At 33.5% G+C, this 22,079-nt stretch overlaps 1 protein-coding gene and 1 non-coding gene across 2 annotated transcripts; both read left to right on the top strand.

Moving 5' to 3' along the window:
* Positions 1-8,321: 8,321 nt before the first annotated feature.
* Positions 8,322-11,380, top strand: LOC117319947 (sedoheptulokinase-like). Its single transcript, XM_033874656.1, has 5 exons — positions 8,322-8,361; positions 9,390-10,023; positions 10,119-10,294; positions 10,562-10,762; positions 10,971-11,380. Exons 2-5 carry the CDS (start codon positions 9,425-9,427, stop codon positions 11,366-11,368), a joined length of 1,374 nt encoding a protein of 457 aa, XP_033730547.1. The 5' UTR covers positions 8,322-8,361; positions 9,390-9,424; the 3' UTR covers positions 11,369-11,380.
* A 968-nt stretch (positions 11,381-12,348) lies between these two features.
* On the top strand, positions 12,349-12,420 carry Trnac-gca. Its single transcript has one exon. It is a non-coding gene; the product is annotated as a tRNA-Cys (tRNA).
* Positions 12,421-22,079: the final 9,659 nt, after the last annotated feature.

Here is a 22,079-nt window from a genome sequence, read left to right as displayed (position 1 = left end):
GAAAAATTTTTTTTAAAAAATTTAAAAAAGGGGGAAAAAAAATTTTTAAATTCCCAAAAAAAAAAAAAAAATTTTTTAATTTTAAAAAATTTCCCAAAAAAAATTTTTTTTAAAAATTTTTTTAAAATTTTTTTTAAAGGGGTTTTTAAAAAAAAAAGGGCCGGGGGTTTTCTTTTTTCCGGGGTTTTTTTGCAACAAAAAAATTTTTTTAAAAAAAAAATTTTTAACCCAAAAATTTTTTTTTTTTTAAAAAAAATTTTTTTTGGGTTTTTCCTTTTTTAAAAAAGAACCAAAAAAAAAAAAAAATTTTTTTTTTTTTCCCCCTTTTTAAAAATTTAAAAAAATTTTTTTTAAAAACCTGGGGGTTTAATTTTTTCCCGGGGGGGTTTTTTAAAAAAAAAAAAAAAAAGGGGGCCCCAAAAAAAGGGGGGGGAAAAAAAAAAAAAAATTTTTAAAAATTTGGGTTTTTTTTGGTTTTTTTTAAAAAGGGTTTTTTGGGTTTTTTTAAAAACCAAAGGAAAAAAAAAAAATTTTAAAAAAAAAAAATTTAAAAAAAAAAAAATTTTTAAAAAAATTTTTTTGGGGTTTTTATTTTTGGGGGAAAAAAAAAAATTTTTTTAAAAATTTTGGGGTTTTTTTTTAATTTATTTAAATTTAAAAAATTTTAATTTTTTTAAAAAAAAATTTTTTTAAAAAACCCCCCCCTTTTTTTTGGGGGTTTTTTTCCCCCCCCCCAAAAAAAAAAAAAAAAAAATTTTTTTTTTTTTTTTTCCCCCCTTTTTTTTTAAATTTTTTTTTTTTTGGGGGGTTTTTTTTTAAAAATTTTTTTCCCTTTTTTTTTTTAAAAAAAAAATTTTTTCCCCCCCTTTTTTTTTTTTAAAAAAAATTGGGGAATTAAACCCCGGGGGGGCCCCCCGGGTTTTTGGGGGAAAAGGGTTTTTTTTTTCCCCCCCCGGGGTTTTTTCCCCCTTAAAAAAAAAATTTTTTGTTTTTTTTTTTTTAAAAGGAAAATTTTTTAAAAAAATTTTTTCCCCCCCAAACCCCCCCCGGGAAAAAGGGGCCCAAAATTTTAAAAAAGGAAAAAAAAATTTTTTTTAAAAAAGGGAAAAAAATTTGTGGAAAAAACCCTTTTTTTTGGGGAAAGGGGGGTTTTTTTTTAAAAAAATTTTTTTTTAAAAAAAATTTTAAAAAAAATTTTTTTAAATTTTTGGGGGGGGGTTTTCCCCAAAGTAAAAAATTTTTTTTTTTAAAAAAATTTTTTTTAAAAAAATTTTTTTTAAAAAAAAAAATTTTTTTTGGGGCCCCCAAAAATTTTTTTTTTTTAAAAAAAAAAAAAAACCCTTTTTGGAAAAGGGGCCTTTTTTTTAAAAAAGAAAAAAGGTTTTTTTTTTTTTTAAAAAAAAATTAAAAAAAAAAAAATTTTTTAAAATTTTGGGGTTGAAAAAAAATTAAATTTAAAAAAAAAAAAATTTTTTTTTGGGTTTTTCCCTTTTTTAAAAAATTTTTTATTTTTTTTTGGGAAAAAAAAATTTTTAAAAAAAAAAAAATTTTTTTTTTTTAAAGGGGTTTAATTTTAAACATTTTTTTCCAAATTAAATTTTTTTTTGGTTTTTTAAAAAAAAATTTTTTTAAAAAAAAAATTTTTGGGGGTTTTCCCTTTTTGGAAAAAATTTTCCCCTTTTTTAAAAAAATAAAAAAAAAAATTATTGTTTTAAAAATTTTTTTTTGGGTTTTTTTTTCCCTTTGGAAATTTTTTAAAGTTTTTTTTAAAAATTTTTTTTTTTAACCGGGGAATTTTTGGGCCCTTTTCCCAAAAAAACCCCCCTTTTTTTAAAAAAAAAAAAAAAAGGGGTTTTTGGGGAAAAAAAAAAATTTTTTTTAAATTTTTGGTTTTTTCCCAAAATTTCCCCCCCTTTTTTTTTTTAAAAAAAAAAAAAATTTTTTTTTTTTTTTTTTTAAAAATTTTTTTTTTTTTTAACCCAAAAAAAAAAAATTTCCTTTTTTTAATTTCCCGGGGGAAAAACCCTAATTTTTTAAAAAACCCCTAAATTTTTTTTTTTTTTAAAAAAATTTTTGGGTTTCCTAAAATTTTTTAAAAAATTTTTTTTTAAAAACCCCCCGGGCCTTTTTTTTTAAAAAATTTTTTTCCCTTTTTTTTTAATTTTTTTTTTTTCCCCCAAAAAATTTCCTTCCCCCCCCTTTTTTTTAAAAAAAAACCCCAAAAAATTTTTTTAAAATTTTTTTTTAAAACTTTTTTTTTTCCCAAAAATTTTTTTTTTAAAGGGGTTTTTAAAAATTTTTTGGGTTTTTAAAAATTTTTTTTTAAACCCCCTTTTTTTAAAAAAAAAAAAAAAAAATTTTTTTTTTGGGGGGAAAAAAAAAGGGGTTTTTCCCCAAAAAAAAAATTTTTTTTTTTAAAAAAACCCTTTTTTGGTTTTTCCCGGGCCCCAAAATTTTTTTTTTTTTTTAAAAAAGGGTTTTTTCCAAAACCCCCCTTTTTTTTTTTTGGGGGGAAAAAAAAATTTCCAAAAAAAAAAAAAAAAAAAAAATTTTTTAAAAAAAATTTTTTTTTTTCCCCCCAAAAAAGGAAAAATTTTTTTTGGGGGGGAAAAAAAACCAAAAAAAAACCCGGGGGGGGGGGCCCCGGGGGTTTTTTACAGGGGGAAGGTTTTTTTTTTTTCCCCCCCCCAAATTTTTTCCCGGAAATTTTTTTTTTGTTTTTGGGTTTTTTTTTTTTCCCAAATTTTTTTAAAAAAAAAAAAAATTTTTGGCCCCCCCAAAAATAAAACCAAAAAAATTTTTTTAAATAATAAAAAAAAAAAATTTTTTAAAATAAAAAAAAAAAAAAAAAAAAAAATTTTTAAAAATTTTTTTTTAAAATTTTAATTAAAAATTTTTTTTTAAAAATTTAAAAAAAAAAATTTTTTTTGGGGGGAAAAATTTTTTTTAAAAAAAAATTTAAAATTCCTTTTTTTTTGGTTTTTTTTTTTTTAAAAAAATTTTTTTTTAAAAAATTAAAAAAAAAATTTTTTTAAAAAAATTTTTTTCCCCCCCCCCCAAATAAAAAAAAATTTTTTTTTTTTTAAAAATTTTTAAACTTAAATTGGTTTTTAAAAAATTTTAAAATTTTTTCAAAAAAAATTTTTTTTTTAAAAAGGGGTTTTTTTTTGGGGTTTTTTTGGGGCCCCCCCAATTTTTTTCCCCCCCAAAAAATTTTTTTTTAAAAACATTTTTTTTTTTTTTTTTTTAAAAAAATTTTTTTTCCCCTTTCCCTTTAAAACAACCCCCAGGACCTTTTGGAAAAAAATTTAAAAAAAAAATTTGAAAAAAAAAACCCCAATTTTTTTTTTTTTTAAAAAAAAAAAAATTTTTTTTTTAAAAAAAAAAAATTTTTTTTTTTTTTAAAAAAAAAATTTTTTTTTTTTAAAAAAAAAAAAAAAAAAAATTTTAAAAAAAATTTTTTTTAAAAAAATTTAAAAAAAATTTAAAAATAAAAAATTTTTTAAAAAAAAAAACCCCTTTTTAAAAAAAAATTTTTTTTTTTTTTTTTTTTTTTTCCCCCCCCTTTTTTTTTTTTAAAAAAATTTTTTTTTTAAAAAAAAAAAAAATTTTTTAAAAAAAATTTGGGTTTTTTTGGGGGTTTTAAAGGGAAAAAAAAAACCCTTTTTTTTTTTTTTTTAAAAAAAACCAAAAAAAAAAAAAATTTAAAATTCCCCCCAAGGAAAATTTAAATTAAAAAAACCTTTTTTTTTTTAAAAAAAAAAACCCCCCCAAAAAAAAAAAGGGTTTTTTTTAAAAATTTTTTTAAAAAATTTTTTTAAAAAAAAAAAAAAAAATTTTTAAAATTTTGGGCCCGGGGGGAAAAAAAATTTTTTTTTTAAAAAAATTTTGGGCCCCCCCGGCGGCTTTTTTTTTCCCCCCGGGGGGCCCTTTTTCCCCCCTTTTTTTAAAATTTTTTTTTTTCCCCCCAAAAATTTTTAAAAAAAAAAATTTTAAAAAATTTTAAATTTTTTTTTAAAAAAAAGGGGTTAAAAAAAAATAAAAAATTTTTAATGTTTTAAAAAAAAAAAAAACCCCCCCCATATTATATGGTGCCCTAAGATACGATATATTGCAGGTTTTTGACTATGCAACCAGTATCATTACACATAATTAGTGTTATTCCCACTTTTGATCAGTTTCATATGTGGAATTAGCCAGAGTTTCTATTGGCCTCGTCTTGCACACTACGATATGAAAACGTGGAATTCTCCGACAGCTGACAATAAAATCGGGAATGACATAACACTTACATATATGGATAAATGAGATATTTATTTACCCCAGTATACCCATTTAGTCACATCTAGGTGTTTTATTCAGTCCTTATAGACCCTCGCTTTACGCTAGTCAATATTTCATTCTGGATTCGACGCCATGTTGCTAACTATACATTGTAGGTCGCGGTCGGCCTAATTACCTAACCATGTGCGATGATACAACTTTTATTTCTATAGATTTTACCGCTTATAATTAAGAAATTATGAATTTTTGAATTTAATATAACAGGTTTTGTGAAATAATAAGCTTAGTTTTCTTGATTCAAACTACTTTAGAAGAAAAACACAATAAATTATATATGGTCTTTTCGGTCCATTGCGTTCCGATTCGGGTTGTTAGTCGTACTGTCACTTACAAAATGGCAGGTCAACAGCGTGAAATTTTGACTAGCGTAAAGCAAGGGTCTATACTGACGGAATAAAACACCTAGGTGGGACTAAATGGGTGATCTGGGGTAAATAAATATCTCATTTATCCATATTGGTAAGATACGTGCGATTTCACACCGGTTTTATTGTATTTACACCTTATATCTTAGCGACACCAAACGGTGACGGCACATTCAATGTTTTCATATAGTAGGCTAGTGCGTTCTGGCCCTACACCAGAAATGTATGCAAATTATATCCTTACTTGGATTAAAGTTGTTTGAAATGATAAATGATCATCACACAGTGATTCTTAGATCTACTACTCAAGAAATAACTTCCATCAAATCTACTTTCTTTTACCTGTCAGCGACACACAGCGGAATTTTTACAGTTCTTTATATATCTAAATATACTAGACATTATCTATGTCCCCTCTAGACTACGACTAGTGACAAAAAAAATCATCATATTTTCAAGCTAAGTAAAACTGATGTTTAATTCTACGGCATTTATAAGAGATGGAAACAATTAAAACCAATGGCAAATGGTTATACCGTACGTCCCTGGTCACATCGATCATAGCGTTGATGGGTGTCAGTTATATACATGTAATTACTCCATACCGATTCATATTACAGGTAAATTTTATCGCATGAGTCGGCACCGATGAGTCCTGCTGATCCTCTGTGATCCTCTGTGGTCCTCAGTGTCTCGATCGCGGAGGTTCACCGCGGCACGCTTGGTCACCGCGATCTTTGATGATTTAACTCCGGTGATCGATCGGCATAATTGGTCTATCACCAGGAAACACGGTGATTATTTCTCCATGTACACTCGTCACCATCAATCGCGGGGGAAAGGGTAGAAGTATTAAAAGCTACGGTCCTTACTGTATTTGCGGAATATGTTGCGGGCAATTTTGATTTCCGGTATTAAGGAAAATCGTTAGTTTTGTTATATACTTTTACAAAATGTTTCTCCAGAGATTTTCACTTTGATAATTGCCCTGAATCATACTGGTGTAGTCAAAGCTGTGCGATTCTATCTCTCAACTTTTATTCCATACATAGATACCAGCCATAAGATAGAGAAAAAACGCTTACCATAATCTCATCAACAAATCCTGCGAAACCTGTGAAGGTTTCCAAAAGATGAGGGTACTGACTAGGTAGGTAGTCCTTACCACCCGACAGGTGTTCGCGTATACGTATGACGTCATCGTAATCTGTAGCAGTTGTCCTTCTGATCTGTACACTCGCCATTTGTAAAATCAAATACAGAAGCCCCATTTGTGATTTTTATACGATCGTGACCTTTTTAAACAAATAATTTATTATTGTTTATAGGTTTAATACGCAGAATAATTATTTTTGAATATGTAAATATCAAGATTTGCAAGACGTACATATGAGTGTAAGTGTTAAGGCCATCTGTAGGTCGGTTGACAATGAATTTACATATTGAGATCAAAACAAGAAAACAAACGCAAATATGGAACATAATAGCTGTCATTAGTCGTAGAAACAAAGGCTGATTAGAAATATGATAATCATTAAAGATGTGATAATTATAAACAAATGTCTGACTAATTATCCTTCCTCAAATAAACAAAAAAAGTACTGAGTCTTGGTAAAAAGTTACTGAACAGGTACAACACTGTCCCAAAAAGAAAAGGGTCAACTGTCATTTCGATATTTGATAATCTGATATCCAAGCTGGTTTCTTTGTTGCACCACCAGACGTCGGACTCAGCAACTATACTGCCTGTGACGTAGAGATCACGATAGGAGGCACAATGGTCGGAGTTGTGTTAGTTTTGCAGCAGGGTAAACCTCTAGATGACGTCAACTGGGTACGTATCAGATGCCAGATGACGGGGAAGGATGGTCAGCATTAAATGATTAATGCGATGAACGTAGTACGGTTCTAGTAGTCAATGGAGCGGTTGATGGAGGATGTGTGTCCTTCTGGGGTGGCTTCCTCACCGACGACAACGTGGACTTCAGTGGTAGGAAACGTCGTACGGAGGGAAGACCCGGTGTGATTGTCAATTATAATTTACTCTAGGGCGACATTTCCTTTATTTTTTGTTAGCACACATAATTTTTATCAAAAATCCCTGTCCCATAAATTAGACTGTTCAGCTTGCTTTTGAAAGTGCATAGAAACACTAAGTGTATGTAGTTGTAAATAACACAATAGTGTAGAATGAGATCTAGGGAATCATTATAATGTCTAATCTGTATTGGAAATGCAAACTAATTATTCACATTAAATGTATTTTTGTGTCTGGAGTGCCTTATCATGTCTCAAACAAACTGTGTCCTCGCATTTTAGTGTTACCATACAAACCTGAATAGAGTATTTAAAACAAATATTCATATTATATCATATTATATTTATTGTTATGCTTATTGCGCTGAACATTTGTCTTATGTATCGAGTTACATCTGTTTAAGTGAACATGTGTTTGTATTGTAATTGTGCTTTTGTGTGACAGATGTTATTGTGTATCAGGGCTCCATATCGGAAACACGGGTGCTCTGCAGTAATCAGTTTGTGTGTCTGCCGTGTGCCTGTCTGTCAACATGTTTTGTTCCCGGCTTATATTGGTATTCATTGTCCAATTTAAATGGAATATGGTCAAGATATTTAGTTCATAAAAATACACAATGTATCACGGGAGTATGATTAATTTACTAACTTTATAACAATACTTTATTACATATCAGTTTATTCTGATACTTGAAAGACCAGTTCATTTCAATATTGCCCTCAATTGCTCCATTAACAGTAGAAGCTGGCAGACTGATTAAGTGGAACTTGAACAAATAGAACATTCCCTACTGTCAATACCATATGATACAGGTGATATGATTTTAATAATTTGTTACGAATATTACAAGGCCAAATATTATTTAGTTTTTAGATCATGCTCATTAATTAACAACCTCAACATTTTTTAGGATTGTGTGTAATTCATTTATCAATGAATATTTTGTTTATAAAAATGAAAAATACATTTAAAAAAATTTCATCCATGTGCATTGTATGTGTTTCTCCTATATAACACAATTGTGCCTTAACACAATAATAACTCAACAATCATATAAATTGCAAGGCGGGACCACGCCCGGACTGAAAAAAAAAAAAATTATCCAAATTTCGAAAAATTTATACGTGTTGACCTTATAACGTGGTCGCTCTGAATGACCATACCGTGCTACAGCACGTGCAAATGCGGACTACAGCCGCGCCACCTGGCGGCACGCATTAGCCATAGGAGAAAATAATTTTATTCTGATTCGTCCCTCAAACGATTGAAATAATATTTTCTGTATACATCTTAAGATAATTGGTCATATACAGACGATAGTATCGCACAACTAACTCTGTCTAACATGTTATACGTTTTGTCATAAAATATCTCGTGGATTATAATAGAACGAAAAACGTATATCCAAACTATGTAATAAGCAAATACATTAAATACATGTACATTATTTTTATCATTATCATCTTACAATCGGTTCATTGTAATATTCAATTTATTAAGCTCATTTATCAAATATAATATGAATACGATAAATATATCAAATGACGTACTGGCTTCCTTAATAGTTTTTAATGCGCGAGTTATCGTTCCTTATGAAGTGTGAGGAGTTCGATGGTAAGCCCTCGTTTCGTCGATATGACACTGTCATCGTTGTATAGCGCATGGAGCCTTAGTTAAAGCACTTGCTCAACAACTTGAAATTATTATATAATTCAAGTTACACTTGTCTGTCTGACTTGATATATGATAACGCAGTACTTATGTATTGACTTTCCGCCTTCTAAGCAGGTTGGGTAGGCCTAGCTATTTATAGACGGCACGTAGTTGTTAAAGAGTCTGTACTCGCGTTTTTTTAAATATTTATTTTACTATCAAGATCTAGAAAATGTATATGGATGATTATGATTCACATTACCTTTCGTTTCTCTATAATATGCAACTCAATTGATTACTATTGATCTGAACAAGTGGTCCAATGGTCCTGCACCTGGATTTTAACATGATGTTCGCACATGTGCATGTACATTTTACATTTGTAAACTTCAAAGTAAGTAAAGGTGAAATTTATTTGATTTTTGTTAATTTAACTATTTTTAAAGGTCATTTCTGTTTCCAAACTTTTAAATACAAAATGCCACATAGCTCATCGCTACATTTACATATATTTTACCCCTTATAAATATATTCATTTTATTGGCTTCATATCGGGAAGCTACCACACAGATATCATTATTTTATGCTAATAGCTCAACCAGAATAACTCGTTTGAGCAAAGTTTACTGATTTGACCTTAACTACAGGGGTCGAGGTAATTTTTTTCGCAAAAAATAGTCTGTCATTGTCCTGTGAAACTTTGAATCAAACAAAGTCGTATGAGAGTTTTAGCAATGTTTCCAGTTGTGACCTTGTATGGCTCAAGGTAATTTAATTCTTTTCGCGCCTTTGTTTGCCGGGCTTCATCCCAATACGATGCATATTGATCACGTGACTTTGAATATAATAAATCAAGGTCATAATAATTATCTTCGCAAAATGGGTTTGGTTCTATGCTAGGAATGTACACCAATGGATCTTGAAAAGAAGTTGGTCGGGCCAGCTGAGCTAAAAACCATTTCTATACACTATTAAATGTTTACTTTCAGGTATTAATCAGATGGACTTTTAACGAGAAACAAAGATGGCAAGTGATGAAGGCCAATATGTTCTTGGGATTGATCTCGGCACGTCTTCAGTTAAGGTCAGTTTGCTTCGCCAGGCGTGTGGATCTGTGATATCGACAGTATCCAAAGCTACTAATGCTGATGTGCCCAGCGATGTAGAAACGGGATCTGAACAGATGCCGTCAAAGATTTTCACTACACTCCAAGAGTGTCTGTCCGAACTTCCGGTGGACAGACGTCGTCAGGTCACGTGTATTGGGGTTACAGGTCAAATGCATGGCGTCGTCTTGTGGACCAAACTAAAGAATGAAGGTTGGTGCGTACCACCCACGAGTCATTTATACACATGGCAGGACCAGAGGTGTACGACTGAGTTCCTCAGGTCATTACCCCAACCTAATTCACACCTCCCGCTCTCTACCGGTCATGGATGCGCTACATTGTGTTGGCTACAAGAGCACAGACCGGAAATGATTGCGGGCTACACGTGTTCCGGGACAATCATGGACCTATTGGTGGCGCTGCTGTGCGGTCTAGTTACGCCTGTCACTACGGTACAATTGGCGGCCAGCTTCGGGTTCTACAATACAAAGACGATGTCATGGAACAATGAGCTGTAAGTTAATTTAAAACGATTTAGTATAAGAAAAAAAGGAAAGAAGAAAATCATTTCACATTACAATATTACTAAACTTTTTTGCCTTTTTACAGTCTTCAGAAAGTCGGGTTTCCTTTACAAATATTACCGAATGTGGCGGAACCAGGTCACATGGCAGGCAATCTGCAATATGATTGGATGGGTATCCGTAAAGACACGCCCATTCTAGCAGCGCTGGGAGATGTGCAATGTGCGGTCTTCTCAGTAGTGTCAAGTGCATCAGACGCTGGTCAGTATGTCGAAGTAGATATTTCTTATGAGATTTAATGACAGGAAACTTAGAAATAAAAAAGAAAATCTCGTTACGTCATTGTCCATATTATGATGTCACAATCGATTTCAGACTAGCGCAACAAATGAAGAACGCCCCAGGTAGTCAGTTGCCTTGTCACTGGAACATTCCCACCGAATGGTCTATATAAGTATTTGAATTTGCTCAAAGCTGTTATGTATAACTTGGACAAATACTCTTCATTCTCGGTCTGTTATATTTTAGTCTTGAATATGAGCACCTCAAGTCAAATGATGTTTCCGGTGAGACCAGACGGCGGAGTACCCGACAAACCAAATGTGACGTCATCTATCCAATACTTTCCGTACTTTGACGGTACCTACCTGGCTATGGCTGCCAGTCTTAATGGTGGGAATGTCCTTTCAAACATGGTTTCTATGTTACAGCAGTGGTTTAAGACATTCGGTAAGTAGATATGAATATATATCAATAATCGCAAGAAGAATGACGCTGAATATTGTTTTTAAAATAAATCTTTTCTATAAATATTACTACTTACCTAGTGGATGTCAACGCATTATAAATTTGTTCCTTCCTTTATAAAATTAGGCATAGAATGAATCGAAATTATTGCTATTCTGGGTTTGTTCATTCATGGATTTTTATTTTTCAGGATTCCATGTTGATGAAGACAACATTTGGAGCAAGTTGCTGGAGTTGAGTTCAGACGCTTCTCCGGGACCAGTAATTATGCCGACACTGTTTGGAGAGCGACATCATCCGGAACGACATGCATCTGTTTCCGGTCTGACGCAAAATAACCTTGACCTTGGATCAATATTCAGGTCATTATGCAAGGGCCTTATTGCCAATTTGTGTGACATGATGCCGACTTCTGTTATGAAGAAGCATGGCATCACTACAATCAAAGCATCAGGGTCCGTGATCGATAGAAATCCAATCATCCGTGAGGAAGTGACAAAGCATTATGGGAGCTTCAAAGTAGAGTCGGGCAACAGTTGTGACTCGGCTACGGGAGCTGCTATGTTCTGTGCGAAGCAATTAAAATAATGTAAAAACGATTCTAACTTTTGTGGTGTTTTTCCTGTGTTAAATTTTTCATTTATTAGTCATAAACATTAACAAAATATTCAATACAAAAATAACTTTACCAATAATATTACTTGGAATATAGTATTTCTCGCCTTCGTTAAGGCTGAAGTATTCCATTTTGTTGAACCGCCTTGTTGTGCTTTGCCATTTAAATCAAATAAACCAAGCGATAGCATAATACGGGTAAATAAAGTCAAATAAATGGTAATCACATGTAAAATGTTCCAACAATTCTTTGTATATCCATTGCCATGTTGAGGATAACACAACCTGACTTATTTGAGGACAACGACAGAACGAGAAACAAGGAGGACGGGCACCAATTAAAACCAAGTTGACAGACGTGTAATGGAGAACAGTCGTGACAACAGTCTGAACTCTGACCATCGTTAACTGTCCAATTGTGTGTTGGCTCGTGAACAGACATCGTCATTTTAGCCGGAGTCGCCAAGTAGTAGCTGGTAGCTACATCAAGAGCAAAATACAGCAGAGTCACTTCATGCTATCCGTAGCCATTGGAGTAAAGTATCTTACTCAAAGGCGTCATTCAAAACCTCCATTGAATGTCTACATTATTGCTATATCATCTAAGTGAAACGAAGGGAAGTAACTCTGCTAGATCAGCAGACCAGCCTTGTGCGAAACACAAACTTACTAGATAAGAATAAAATCTAAGAAGCCGACAAAGATGAGGTAAGAGGCCTGCTATCTTCTGCAGTGACCAGTAAGACAATGATGTTGTCCGAGAAAATTAAGTAATATAAATTTATAAAAAGGTCTTTTCCAAGAATCGAGCCTTGAAGAACACCAGAGACAAAAGATAAGTCCGAGGACATCTAGTCAGTAACTCATTCTTGGGCTCCTGTGTACAGATAAGCAATCGATACTACTGTGTATGGTATAGTAGTCAGATGTCGTTGAGACAGCCTGTGTGTAGCGGGGATATAGCTCAGTGGTAGAGCATTCGACTGCAGATCGAGAGGTCCCTGGTTCGAACCCGGGTGTCCCCTAACTTTTTGACTTTTTAAATTGGATAATCCATCCACCTTGATCCATCCAATTTCAATCTAGTCACCTTTATTCTCAGTAGATAATCCAGTCACCTTTATTCTTAGTAGATAATCAAGTCACCTTTATTCTCAGTAGATAATCCAGTCACCTTTATTCTTAGTAGATAATCAAGTCACCTTTATTCTCAGTAGATAATCCAGTCACCTTTTTTTCTCAGTAGATAATCCAGTCACCTTTATTCTCAGTAGATAATACAGTCACCTTTATTCTTAGTAGATAATCAAGTCACCTTTATTCTCAGTAGATAATCCAGTCACCTTTTTTCTCAGTAGATAATCCAGTCACCTTTATTCTCACTAGATAATCCAGTCACCTTTATTCTCAGTAGATAATCAAGTCACCTTTTTTCTCAGTAGATAATCCAGTCACCTTTATTCTCAGTAGATAATCCAGTCACCTTTATTCTTAGTAGATAATCAAGTCACCTTTTTTCTCAGTAGATAATCCAGTCACCATTATTCTCAGTAGATAATCCAGTCACATTTATTCTCAGTAGATAATCTAGTCACCTTTTTTCTCAGTAGATAATCCAGTCACCATTATTCTTAGTAGATAATCCAGTCACCTTTATTCTCAGTAGATAATCTAGTCACCTTTTTTCTCAGTAGATAATCCAGTCACCATTATTCTTAGTAGATAATCCAGTCACCTTTATTCTCAGTAGATAATCCAGTCACCATTATTCTTAGTAGATAATCCAGTCACCATTGTTCTCGGTAGATAATCAAGTCACCTACTCTCTATAAATAATCCAGCCAACTTTGGTATAATTACCCACGTTCGTCTCTATTCTCTTTCTCATTTCATTTCATTTATTTTAATCTCAACACCGTTACAAACATGCAATGGTTTACAGACATATATAATATAATAGACAATAAGATCAACGATACACGTTATCCAATGCGCAAGCGAGAATATACAGAGGGATTACAGTATTCAAAATTTGTTAATGAAATTTGAACATTCAAATATATGTAGTGAACTAGGAAATACACAAGTTTTATATATTATGTGTTCAAAGTTACCTAGAGTAGTTAAAGCTATACGCTATAGTCAGCCAAATCTATTCGAGTTGCTTCCCTTAGATCAGTAGTTAATTAACCCGTTTTAGGTTTACACCCTTCATTCTATATCAAGGTAAAATATAACCAAACGATAGAACCTGAAAGTCAGTCGTTATTAGGTAGCACACGGTCCGTGGGACCAGTGGTCAGTGCCTAGGGCTATATTTGGAAATGACGAGATAGGGGTTTAGATACGCCCATATTTCGGGTTAAAGGTCAGGATTGGTCAATTGACCACATCCTCAATTCATACATATTAATTAACCCTTAGGGGATATAAAAAGACTTGCGCGTTTTGCATAAGGAGTTCTCCAGCAGCTTTCAGTCTAAACGGACTTAGTGCCGTTTGGATGTACATATTTAGGATGTAAATATGTAGACTTAGTTTTGTTTAAATGTGTGTGAACTGTTAAGTGTGAATGCGCCGGCGATAGTGTGGAAGATGGATGAAACTTCATTGGATTGTATTGTACATTCGGGATTTTCCTGTGGATTAATAAATATAAGTAAACTTTATATCCAGTGTTGAATTATGTTTATCACACCACAACCATCCCAAAAAGAACTTTCACGTCCCGTGTTCATGGAGAGCGGACGTTACAATTGGTGGCAGCAGCGGTGGGATCGTTTTAAAATGTGGTTGTGATAAACTGGAACAAACACTATGGATGTAAGAATTCTACGAAAAACTGTGATGTCTTTCGTTCGACGGAGTTTGGTACGATTGGATTCATACAACTCGTCAAATCCTATAGTGCTATCGAGAGCACGAAAACTGTGTGTTTTAAGTCCGTTACTCTTAGTTTACAAAGGAACGGTATATATTCGGAAACTTTGTTCGGAAATGGATTTTAACCCTAGAAGTGCTTGCCTCGAGCTTGTGGATTTATCTCCGCTACCCACATCATATAGTTGTGTGTTTCACAAAGAAATGTTGAGTAATGGAACGTTTTGACAGTGTGTTTAGCAGTTGTGTTCTCTATTATATTGAAGTTGTAATGAGATATCTATTTACTCGGAATATGATGCAGGACATAGGTCTGGGATTTTCGGAGGATATTTACCCTCGGGAAGCTGAGGATTTTTCTAGTGGTTTCCGAGTTACTATGGAAGTTAACTCATTGTGTTTTCTCGCGTTAATAGTGCCTAACGGAGAAGTATTTAGGAAATTAAAAGTGAATATTTTCGCTACTTGGAAGTTAAAATCCGACAATTTTCCGGGATTATATACAGGATATATACAGGACTTGTATAGGAAATTTTATCCAATGAACCGTGAGTACATTTAAAAATCATCGAAATATTGTTGAATAACGGTTATAAAAGCTGTGACGGTGTCAAAGAACTTTCGGATTGCTAAATAAAATGATTAAGCATTTTAAAAACATGGTTTTGACCATTTAGGAAACTATGATCGTTCATAGATTGTGACAACTCTCAGAATAAGCAGTAAAATGAGCAGGAACTTGATCAGTGTATCGTGTGTCAGTCCTAGATTCGGGAAGGCTCAAATCAGGGAATAACCAAAGTCAAGTATCGCCAATTTCTGGACCTAAGACAGTAAGGTTGATGGGGTCGACCATACGGGGAAAGCGAACGGTGGTGCTAAAACAGACATTGGGAGAAAGTGGAAAAGTTTAAAATCTTCCGCGCAAAGTCGCAGACAGGAAGATGTGAAAGCTAAATTCGTGATGTTCGAAGCAACGCGAATAGGAAGTTGATAGCAAAATAGCCGTTAACTTAATTGGAAATTAGACTCTGGGGCCAGGAGTAATTCCATGATGGAAACATCTTTTGGCGTATCATCGAATACAATGTAACACCAGAAGAACGCCCTGTGTTAGTACCGTTTCGCACGCGATTTGAAACTACTTATGTCATGGAGAAATGTGCATTATTCAGAAATTGTGAAAATGTGGAATTGAAGAGACAAGTTTTAGCTCGTGGTTTTGGTATAGAAAATGAAGAATTCCTGGAGAATATGTGTAAACATAGCAGATGATGTGTATCCTACACGTATTTGGTCGTATAGATGATATTTGGTCGCATTCAGTGGAGCTGTGGTTTAATTCGCTTGTATTTGTTAATTTGACTCTTTTCATCGATGTCAGATTAATGAGCCAAGTCCGCGTTCGTTACGTCTCAGCTAGTGAGGATGATATTTGTACATGTAGATGATTTTGGACTTTGAATAGTGCCAATCATGTGTCCAGGATGGAGTAGGCGCTAAGTGGAAGCTAGTGCATATAATACTATATATATGGTGCTTCATCTGGACAATAATTGTGTACGCGAAGGATTTTAAACAGTTATGGTATAGTTTGACCGCTGTTTGGTAGCCTTGATTTCGCGCGAAATTTAAGGCGAATAATGCAACTTCTTGTACAATGAAGTTTAGATCCTAGGACAGGTGGTTTCTCAGGATAGCATTGAAAATCCTTCGAAAATCGCGGCAGTTGAAGCGATGTTGCTCCAGTTTTCTATATTACCGAGTTACAGCTTTAGAGCGTTAGATCTCGGAATTGCGTCAAATTATCGGAAATTCATGTTCGGTTTCGCACTAATAGCGAAATGTCTGCGTGACCTCGCCAGGAAATGGTGTTTAAGTGGTCAAATTATGGACTAAGGAATGCTCAGTGTATGTTCGCATTCAACGAACTGGAATAACGACATATCTGCTCCGATTCTCGGATATCCAAGCTTGGAAAGTGGAATTTATATTCTTGACACGGATGCTAGTAACTTTGTCACATTTAATGGTAAACTCTGGATTTACATTAAGATAAGTGAAAATTAATGTTTTTCAAAGGACATATCCTGGAAACAATATTCAATTCGAACTCAGTAATAATTCGAATTAACTCGGTAAACGTGTTCACAAAGTTTACCAATAATTCAGTACGGCACGGAAAACGGTAGCTATATTCATGACCAAAATGTGTTATGATATTGGAGATAAAATACGCAGATTCCAACATTAAATAATAGTGGGAACTAAGGCTAAGTTAGCCCGTGATTGGACCGGACCGTGGACAGTAGTCGCACGGCTTAGTGATGTGTTATTTAGAATTCGTAAAATCAGAGCCAGTTGTAATACACACTGGCAATTTGAAGCCTTACGGAGGTACACGTACTGGGGACAGCGCGACCGACCCCAGCACAGCGGGAGCTTCCACCCCTACCAATAATTTACCTAAGCGTTTGGACTCGCCAGGTCCAACGACTGACCAGAAGTGGACACCCCTCGTTGTCAGGACAACGCGAACTGGGCGAGCCATCGAAACTTAAGAGACCTCAGTTTTAAACTTCAAAGGACTTACGAAGATCATCGACTATTGCCCTTTATGGACGCATGCCAAATAGGGATGAAGATTGGATTACGTAGTTATCATCGACATAATTATTGCCCTATATGGACGCAGGCCCCTGGGGGGATGAAGAATGGATTTTGTTTTGAATCGGTAAAGATTTCAACTTTGCGAAGTGACTCACTGACTGAACTTATCTAATTCAAAAAGTGATGTTCGTTGAACTCTGGTTTTGGATCATTACCAGAGAAAGAATAAAGTTTTGTGAATCGCGAACATTCAGGACTTTTAAAGGATTATTAACTTTTTAATAGGAACGGTGCAAAATTATCAATGGATTTAAACGTTGATACTTTGATCTGATGTTTGAACTGTGATATTAATTCAAACTTTCGACTTGGATTAGAACATTTAGTGAAATACGGAAATTGGTTACTTTTGGATTAGTAACTTTTAAATGGACTGAATTATGCAGAATTACCAAAGGACCATACGTGCGTGGATACTTTACAGTGACAGCATAATTTAATACAAGTGATGCAGAGAGTGTAGCTGAACTTTGTGATATCAAAAAGTGACTTAAAGTAATTTCCGATGGATATATTATTTAGGACAAACACACTAACTGTGATTATTAGTTATTGTTTCCGTGGATCACATTTATACATGTGAATTATTGGAATTTATTTCACTGTGTCAAAGGTAATGTACGAATAGCATGTTCATTAATATTATAGTTGTGAGTATTGCCTCCAATGTTAGATTTCTATCTTAGATGTAACTCAAATTAAGGGTTATGGGTGGATTTTATCTCAATATTGTAGTATATCGTATTAGTGGATACGTATACTTGGGGGTTTGGACGTTACAACTAAACCATACATATATTTGTCATTTCGTATCAGAAATATACTTGAAAAATGATGCTCGATTGTGTCCAAGTAGCCAAATAGGTAGGATATCGATGTAAAATCGAGAATTCATATACAGTCTGATGACGTTTTATGTGTGCAGGAGTATAACGTGTGATAGAGATGTACGGAGAGTACGAGTTGTTGTATGTTTTTGTAGACTAGGTACATTTTTGAAAACATTACGGTAAACCAGTAAAATGTATGTTAATATTTTGGTAGACATTAATTTTACGATGTTTGTTTGAACTTTGCGGATATATAGCCGCCAGGAGCTCGTGAGCGATCGATGTTAGCTATAGGCTTGTAAACATTATTTTTATTACGCAAAGAAGTACGTAATATTTGGTGCGTTTAATGTTTTAGTGCCAAAACGTTTTAAAATAGTGTAGAATGTCAGGAAATAATATTTGACATTGAAGTTTAGACTCGTACATGTCGTAAGAAAAGTTTTGTTAATGCAAACGCAAAATGGTATTTTAATATGTTTTATGTTTTCACGTTAGAATAGATAGATTGCTTTTGTTACGAAAACTATTAACTATGTATGACGTTTGTGGGGACACAAACTCTTCGAAAGAAGGGGGTTGTGTAGTGAACTAGGAAATACACAAGTTTTATATATTATGTGTTCAAAGTTACCTAGAGTAGTTAAAGCTATACGCTATAGTCAGCCAAATCTATTCGAGTTGCTTCCCTTAGATCAGTAGTTAATTAACCCGTTTTAGGTTTACACCCTTCATTCTATATCAAGGTAAAATATAACCAAACGATAGAACCTGAAAGTCAGTCGTTATTAGGTAGCACACGGTCCGTGGGACCAGTGGTCAGTGCCTAGGGCTATATTTGGAAATGACGAGATAGGGGTTTAGATACGCCCATATTTCGGGTTAAAGGTCAGGATTGGTCAATTGACCACATCCTCAATTCATACATATTAATTAACCCTTAGGGGATATAAAAAGACTTGCGCGTTTTGCATAAGGAGTTCTCCAGCAGCTTTCAGTCTAAACGGACTTAGTGCCGTTTGGATGTACATATTTAGGATGTGAGGACTTAGTTTTTGTTTAAATGTGTGTGAACTGTTAAGTGTGAATGCGCCGGCGATAGTGTGGAAGATGGATGAAACTTCATTGGATTGTATTGTACCTTCGGGATTTTCCTGTGGATTAATAAATATAAGTAAACTTTATATCCAGTGTTGAATTATGTTTATCACACCACAACCATCCCAAAAAGAACTTTCACGTCCCGTGTTCATGGAAAGCGGACGTTACATATATAATGGTACTCGTCTCCAACTATATCTCTTTTATCACATATCGGGAAGATACGTTCATCTCTTGGTATACGTCTCCGAATTCCAGTTTCTACAGGTCAATAATTATTTCTAGTTCATAAACAATTTCATTCATTTTGACTTCATACATGGCTCTGGTACTTTTGAATGCTTGCCATATTCACGCTTCGAGCTCCCTCCGAGTGCGTCGCCGCGCCACCTAATACAAGGGGACGCTATAGTCCTGCACCCTCCAAGTCCGTTAACCTTCTCCACGGTGGTTTAGCTTTCAAGACATTTCCAGATTTCTCAGTAGATAATCCAGCCACCTCCACAGTGATCTGACATCTATTCCCAAACCACCATCCATATTTCCTATTGATCGTAGGTTTGAAATTAATTGATTTAATACACTATATACACTTAAACTAAGGCCAATGTTCAGGTGCCTGTGATTATGAAATATCAAAATACATATTGACTGTAAACATTTATCTGGTCCCTATGATAATGATAAGTCAGAATATACCTATGACTAGGATTGAATAAGCAAAATACGCATAGATTACAGCAAATCGTCAGGTCCCTGTGTCTATGATTGGTCTACATACACCTAGACTGAAGCCAATGCTTAGGTCCCTGTGACTAGGAAAGGTCAAAATACACCTAGACTATACCATAGAAAATCAAGTGTCTTACCTTATTTACATGATAACACTCCCAATATACTTATCACGTTGGCAATATAGCTTGCGTTAGGGTACCTCAGTGGCTGAGCATTCGACTGCAGATCGAGGGCTCCGTGGTTCGAATCCGGGTCTTCCCTATTTTTTTTTTTTATCATTATTTTTTTTTACTTTTTTTCTTCATTTTTGTTCGACGTTTATTTGATATTCGCACCTAGAGGGATTATTTGATGAAAATGTATAAATGGGTTTGATAAATGAGTACATCGCTACTGTTTGTTTATAATTTGTAGATATTAATTAGATCTGCCCACAGCTACGTTGTAGTATAATTAGGCGTGATACAGATACCGATCACAATCATTATCTTAGATTTAAAAAAAGAATAAAAATAGAAATAAAAAGGAAAGAACCCGTTGACCCTTTACATATATATAATTTCCACCACTGCATCAAGCCAATTACTTATTTTAGTTGACACTTACTTTCAGATAGTCCTTGTGTATTAACAAACATTAAAATTATATAAGTAATTTGGCATTGTATAAGTCAAAATTCGGAGTCAAAAATCAAAATTGCTACAGTTACACTGTTTAATATATACAATATTCCGCCTTAATTGTTGGATATTATTTTCGTTATATAAAAACTGAAATTCCTGTAACTTGAAAAGGACAGCAATCTGTTTATCGAAATGATCAATCTAGAGAAGGAATTAGAAAAAATAATGAAATGTTCATGAATCAAAAGAAACTCATAACAAATATATAAGAATAAAAGTGTTTTTTTTGTTCTTGTGAAAACAAGTCTTTACAGATTTTTGACACATTGTTATATTTTGAAGTTTAACCATGGTTTGTGCCATATAAAGAAAACGCACAAGAATAAAGTGCCACCCCGCAGGCGTACAAAGTAAAATTTGTAAATTTGTGATGTTACCTCACTTTTAAATATTTCGGAAATACTTTTCCCGAAAGTGGTTTTTATTTTAGAAATGTCTGTTAGACTGTCGGAACACCTTGTAAGTTATGCATAGGAGATATGGTGAAAGCCCAAGACTATCCGATGGTTGTTTAGACTAGACCGACACGTGCTTCCGGTTTCAAAATTGGACAGAAGTTATCTCTTTAAAAATTATATACTATGGACAAGAAGGGATTAGAGACTGTTTGTCAACGAAAAAAAGAAGTGAAAGAACAACTAAACAATATACCGAAAGGAAAAGCTAAATCAGGGAGACCATGGAAATCGAATAGAACAGCTAGGTAAATAGTCATCATGCACCGTCGGATCATAGTAGCCCGAGTTTTCTCTGGCCCTGTCACCATGTCTACACCAGACATGGTGACAGAGAAAACTCGGACTAGATCATAGGTGCTTAGCACGTTTAAGTCCAAGACGATTATAGACTAATATATAGAGATCTTGGACTTTTAAACGTGCTAAGGACCTATGGTCGGATCACATTCACAGACACAGGGGCATAGCCGTTATCTAGCCTTATACAATGTATTAAAAAATAGCCAGAAATACCTACAAAGACAATATAGGTATTTCTGGCTATTCTTAATGTAAGACTAGACATGCCCCTGTGGTCGATCACGAGCTAAAATCACTGGTTTCGGGATTTTAAGTAACATGTATCAACCATTTGATTCAATCACAGGGGCATTTCTAGTTTTATATTTTAAAAAAATAGTCAGAAATACGTTTGTATATATAGGTATTTCTGACTATTAAAAAAAATATATATAGGTATTTCTGACTATTTTTTTAATATAAAACTAGACATGCCCTGTGATTCAATAGCATCATTAATTAAGTATTCATATGTACAATGTATATTGAAACCTGGTTAAAATAGGGGTTATCAATGTGTAAAAAAGAGCATTGATAACCCCGATTTTCATAGAGTTTTAGAATTTATACACTGTATGACTAGGCCTACTAAATTTACAGTGTTGTTGTTGTTAACTGATGTTATGTATTACATTATGTCTTATACATCATGTATGTTACTTAAAAAATCCGAAACTGAGCCCCTGTGGCTTAAATCTGTAGTTAGGATATCATAGGTCGATGGATTATGTACATGACCGTAGTATATATAAAAGATTTGTTCGAAATGGAACCAGTGTATATATATATATAGAGAATACATGGTCAGTGTCTTGAAATATAAGCTGTATTTTGGCGAGGGTAAAGAACCGAGCCAAAAATATACAGCTTATATTTTAAGACACTGATCATGACCATGTATTCTATTTATCCTGCAACAATAAAAAAAATAATCCTCAAAAATAATCATTTTGAAGTGAAACAGTGTCAAAAGCAGAAACCTTGTTTT

Source organism: Pecten maximus, unplaced genomic scaffold (assembly GCF_902652985.1).
Source record: "Pecten maximus unplaced genomic scaffold, xPecMax1.1, whole genome shotgun sequence".
Classification (NCBI taxonomy): domain Eukaryota; kingdom Metazoa; phylum Mollusca; class Bivalvia; order Pectinida; family Pectinidae; genus Pecten; species Pecten maximus.
This window is presented reverse-complemented; position numbering and strand designations above follow the sequence as displayed.

Excerpts from the sequence above, each read along its gene's own strand:
- LOC117319947 (XM_033874656.1), top strand. The coding sequence starts at position 9,425 with ATGGCAAGTGATGAAGGCCAATATGTTCTTGGGATTGATCTCGGCACG. Across the intron at positions 10,295-10,561 it reads GTCAAGTGCATCAGACGCTG|TCTTGAATATGAGCACCTCA; the intron begins GTCAGTATGTCG and ends GTTATATTTTAG. Across the intron at positions 10,763-10,970 it reads GCAGTGGTTTAAGACATTCG|GATTCCATGTTGATGAAGAC; the intron begins GTAAGTAGATAT and ends TTTATTTTTCAG.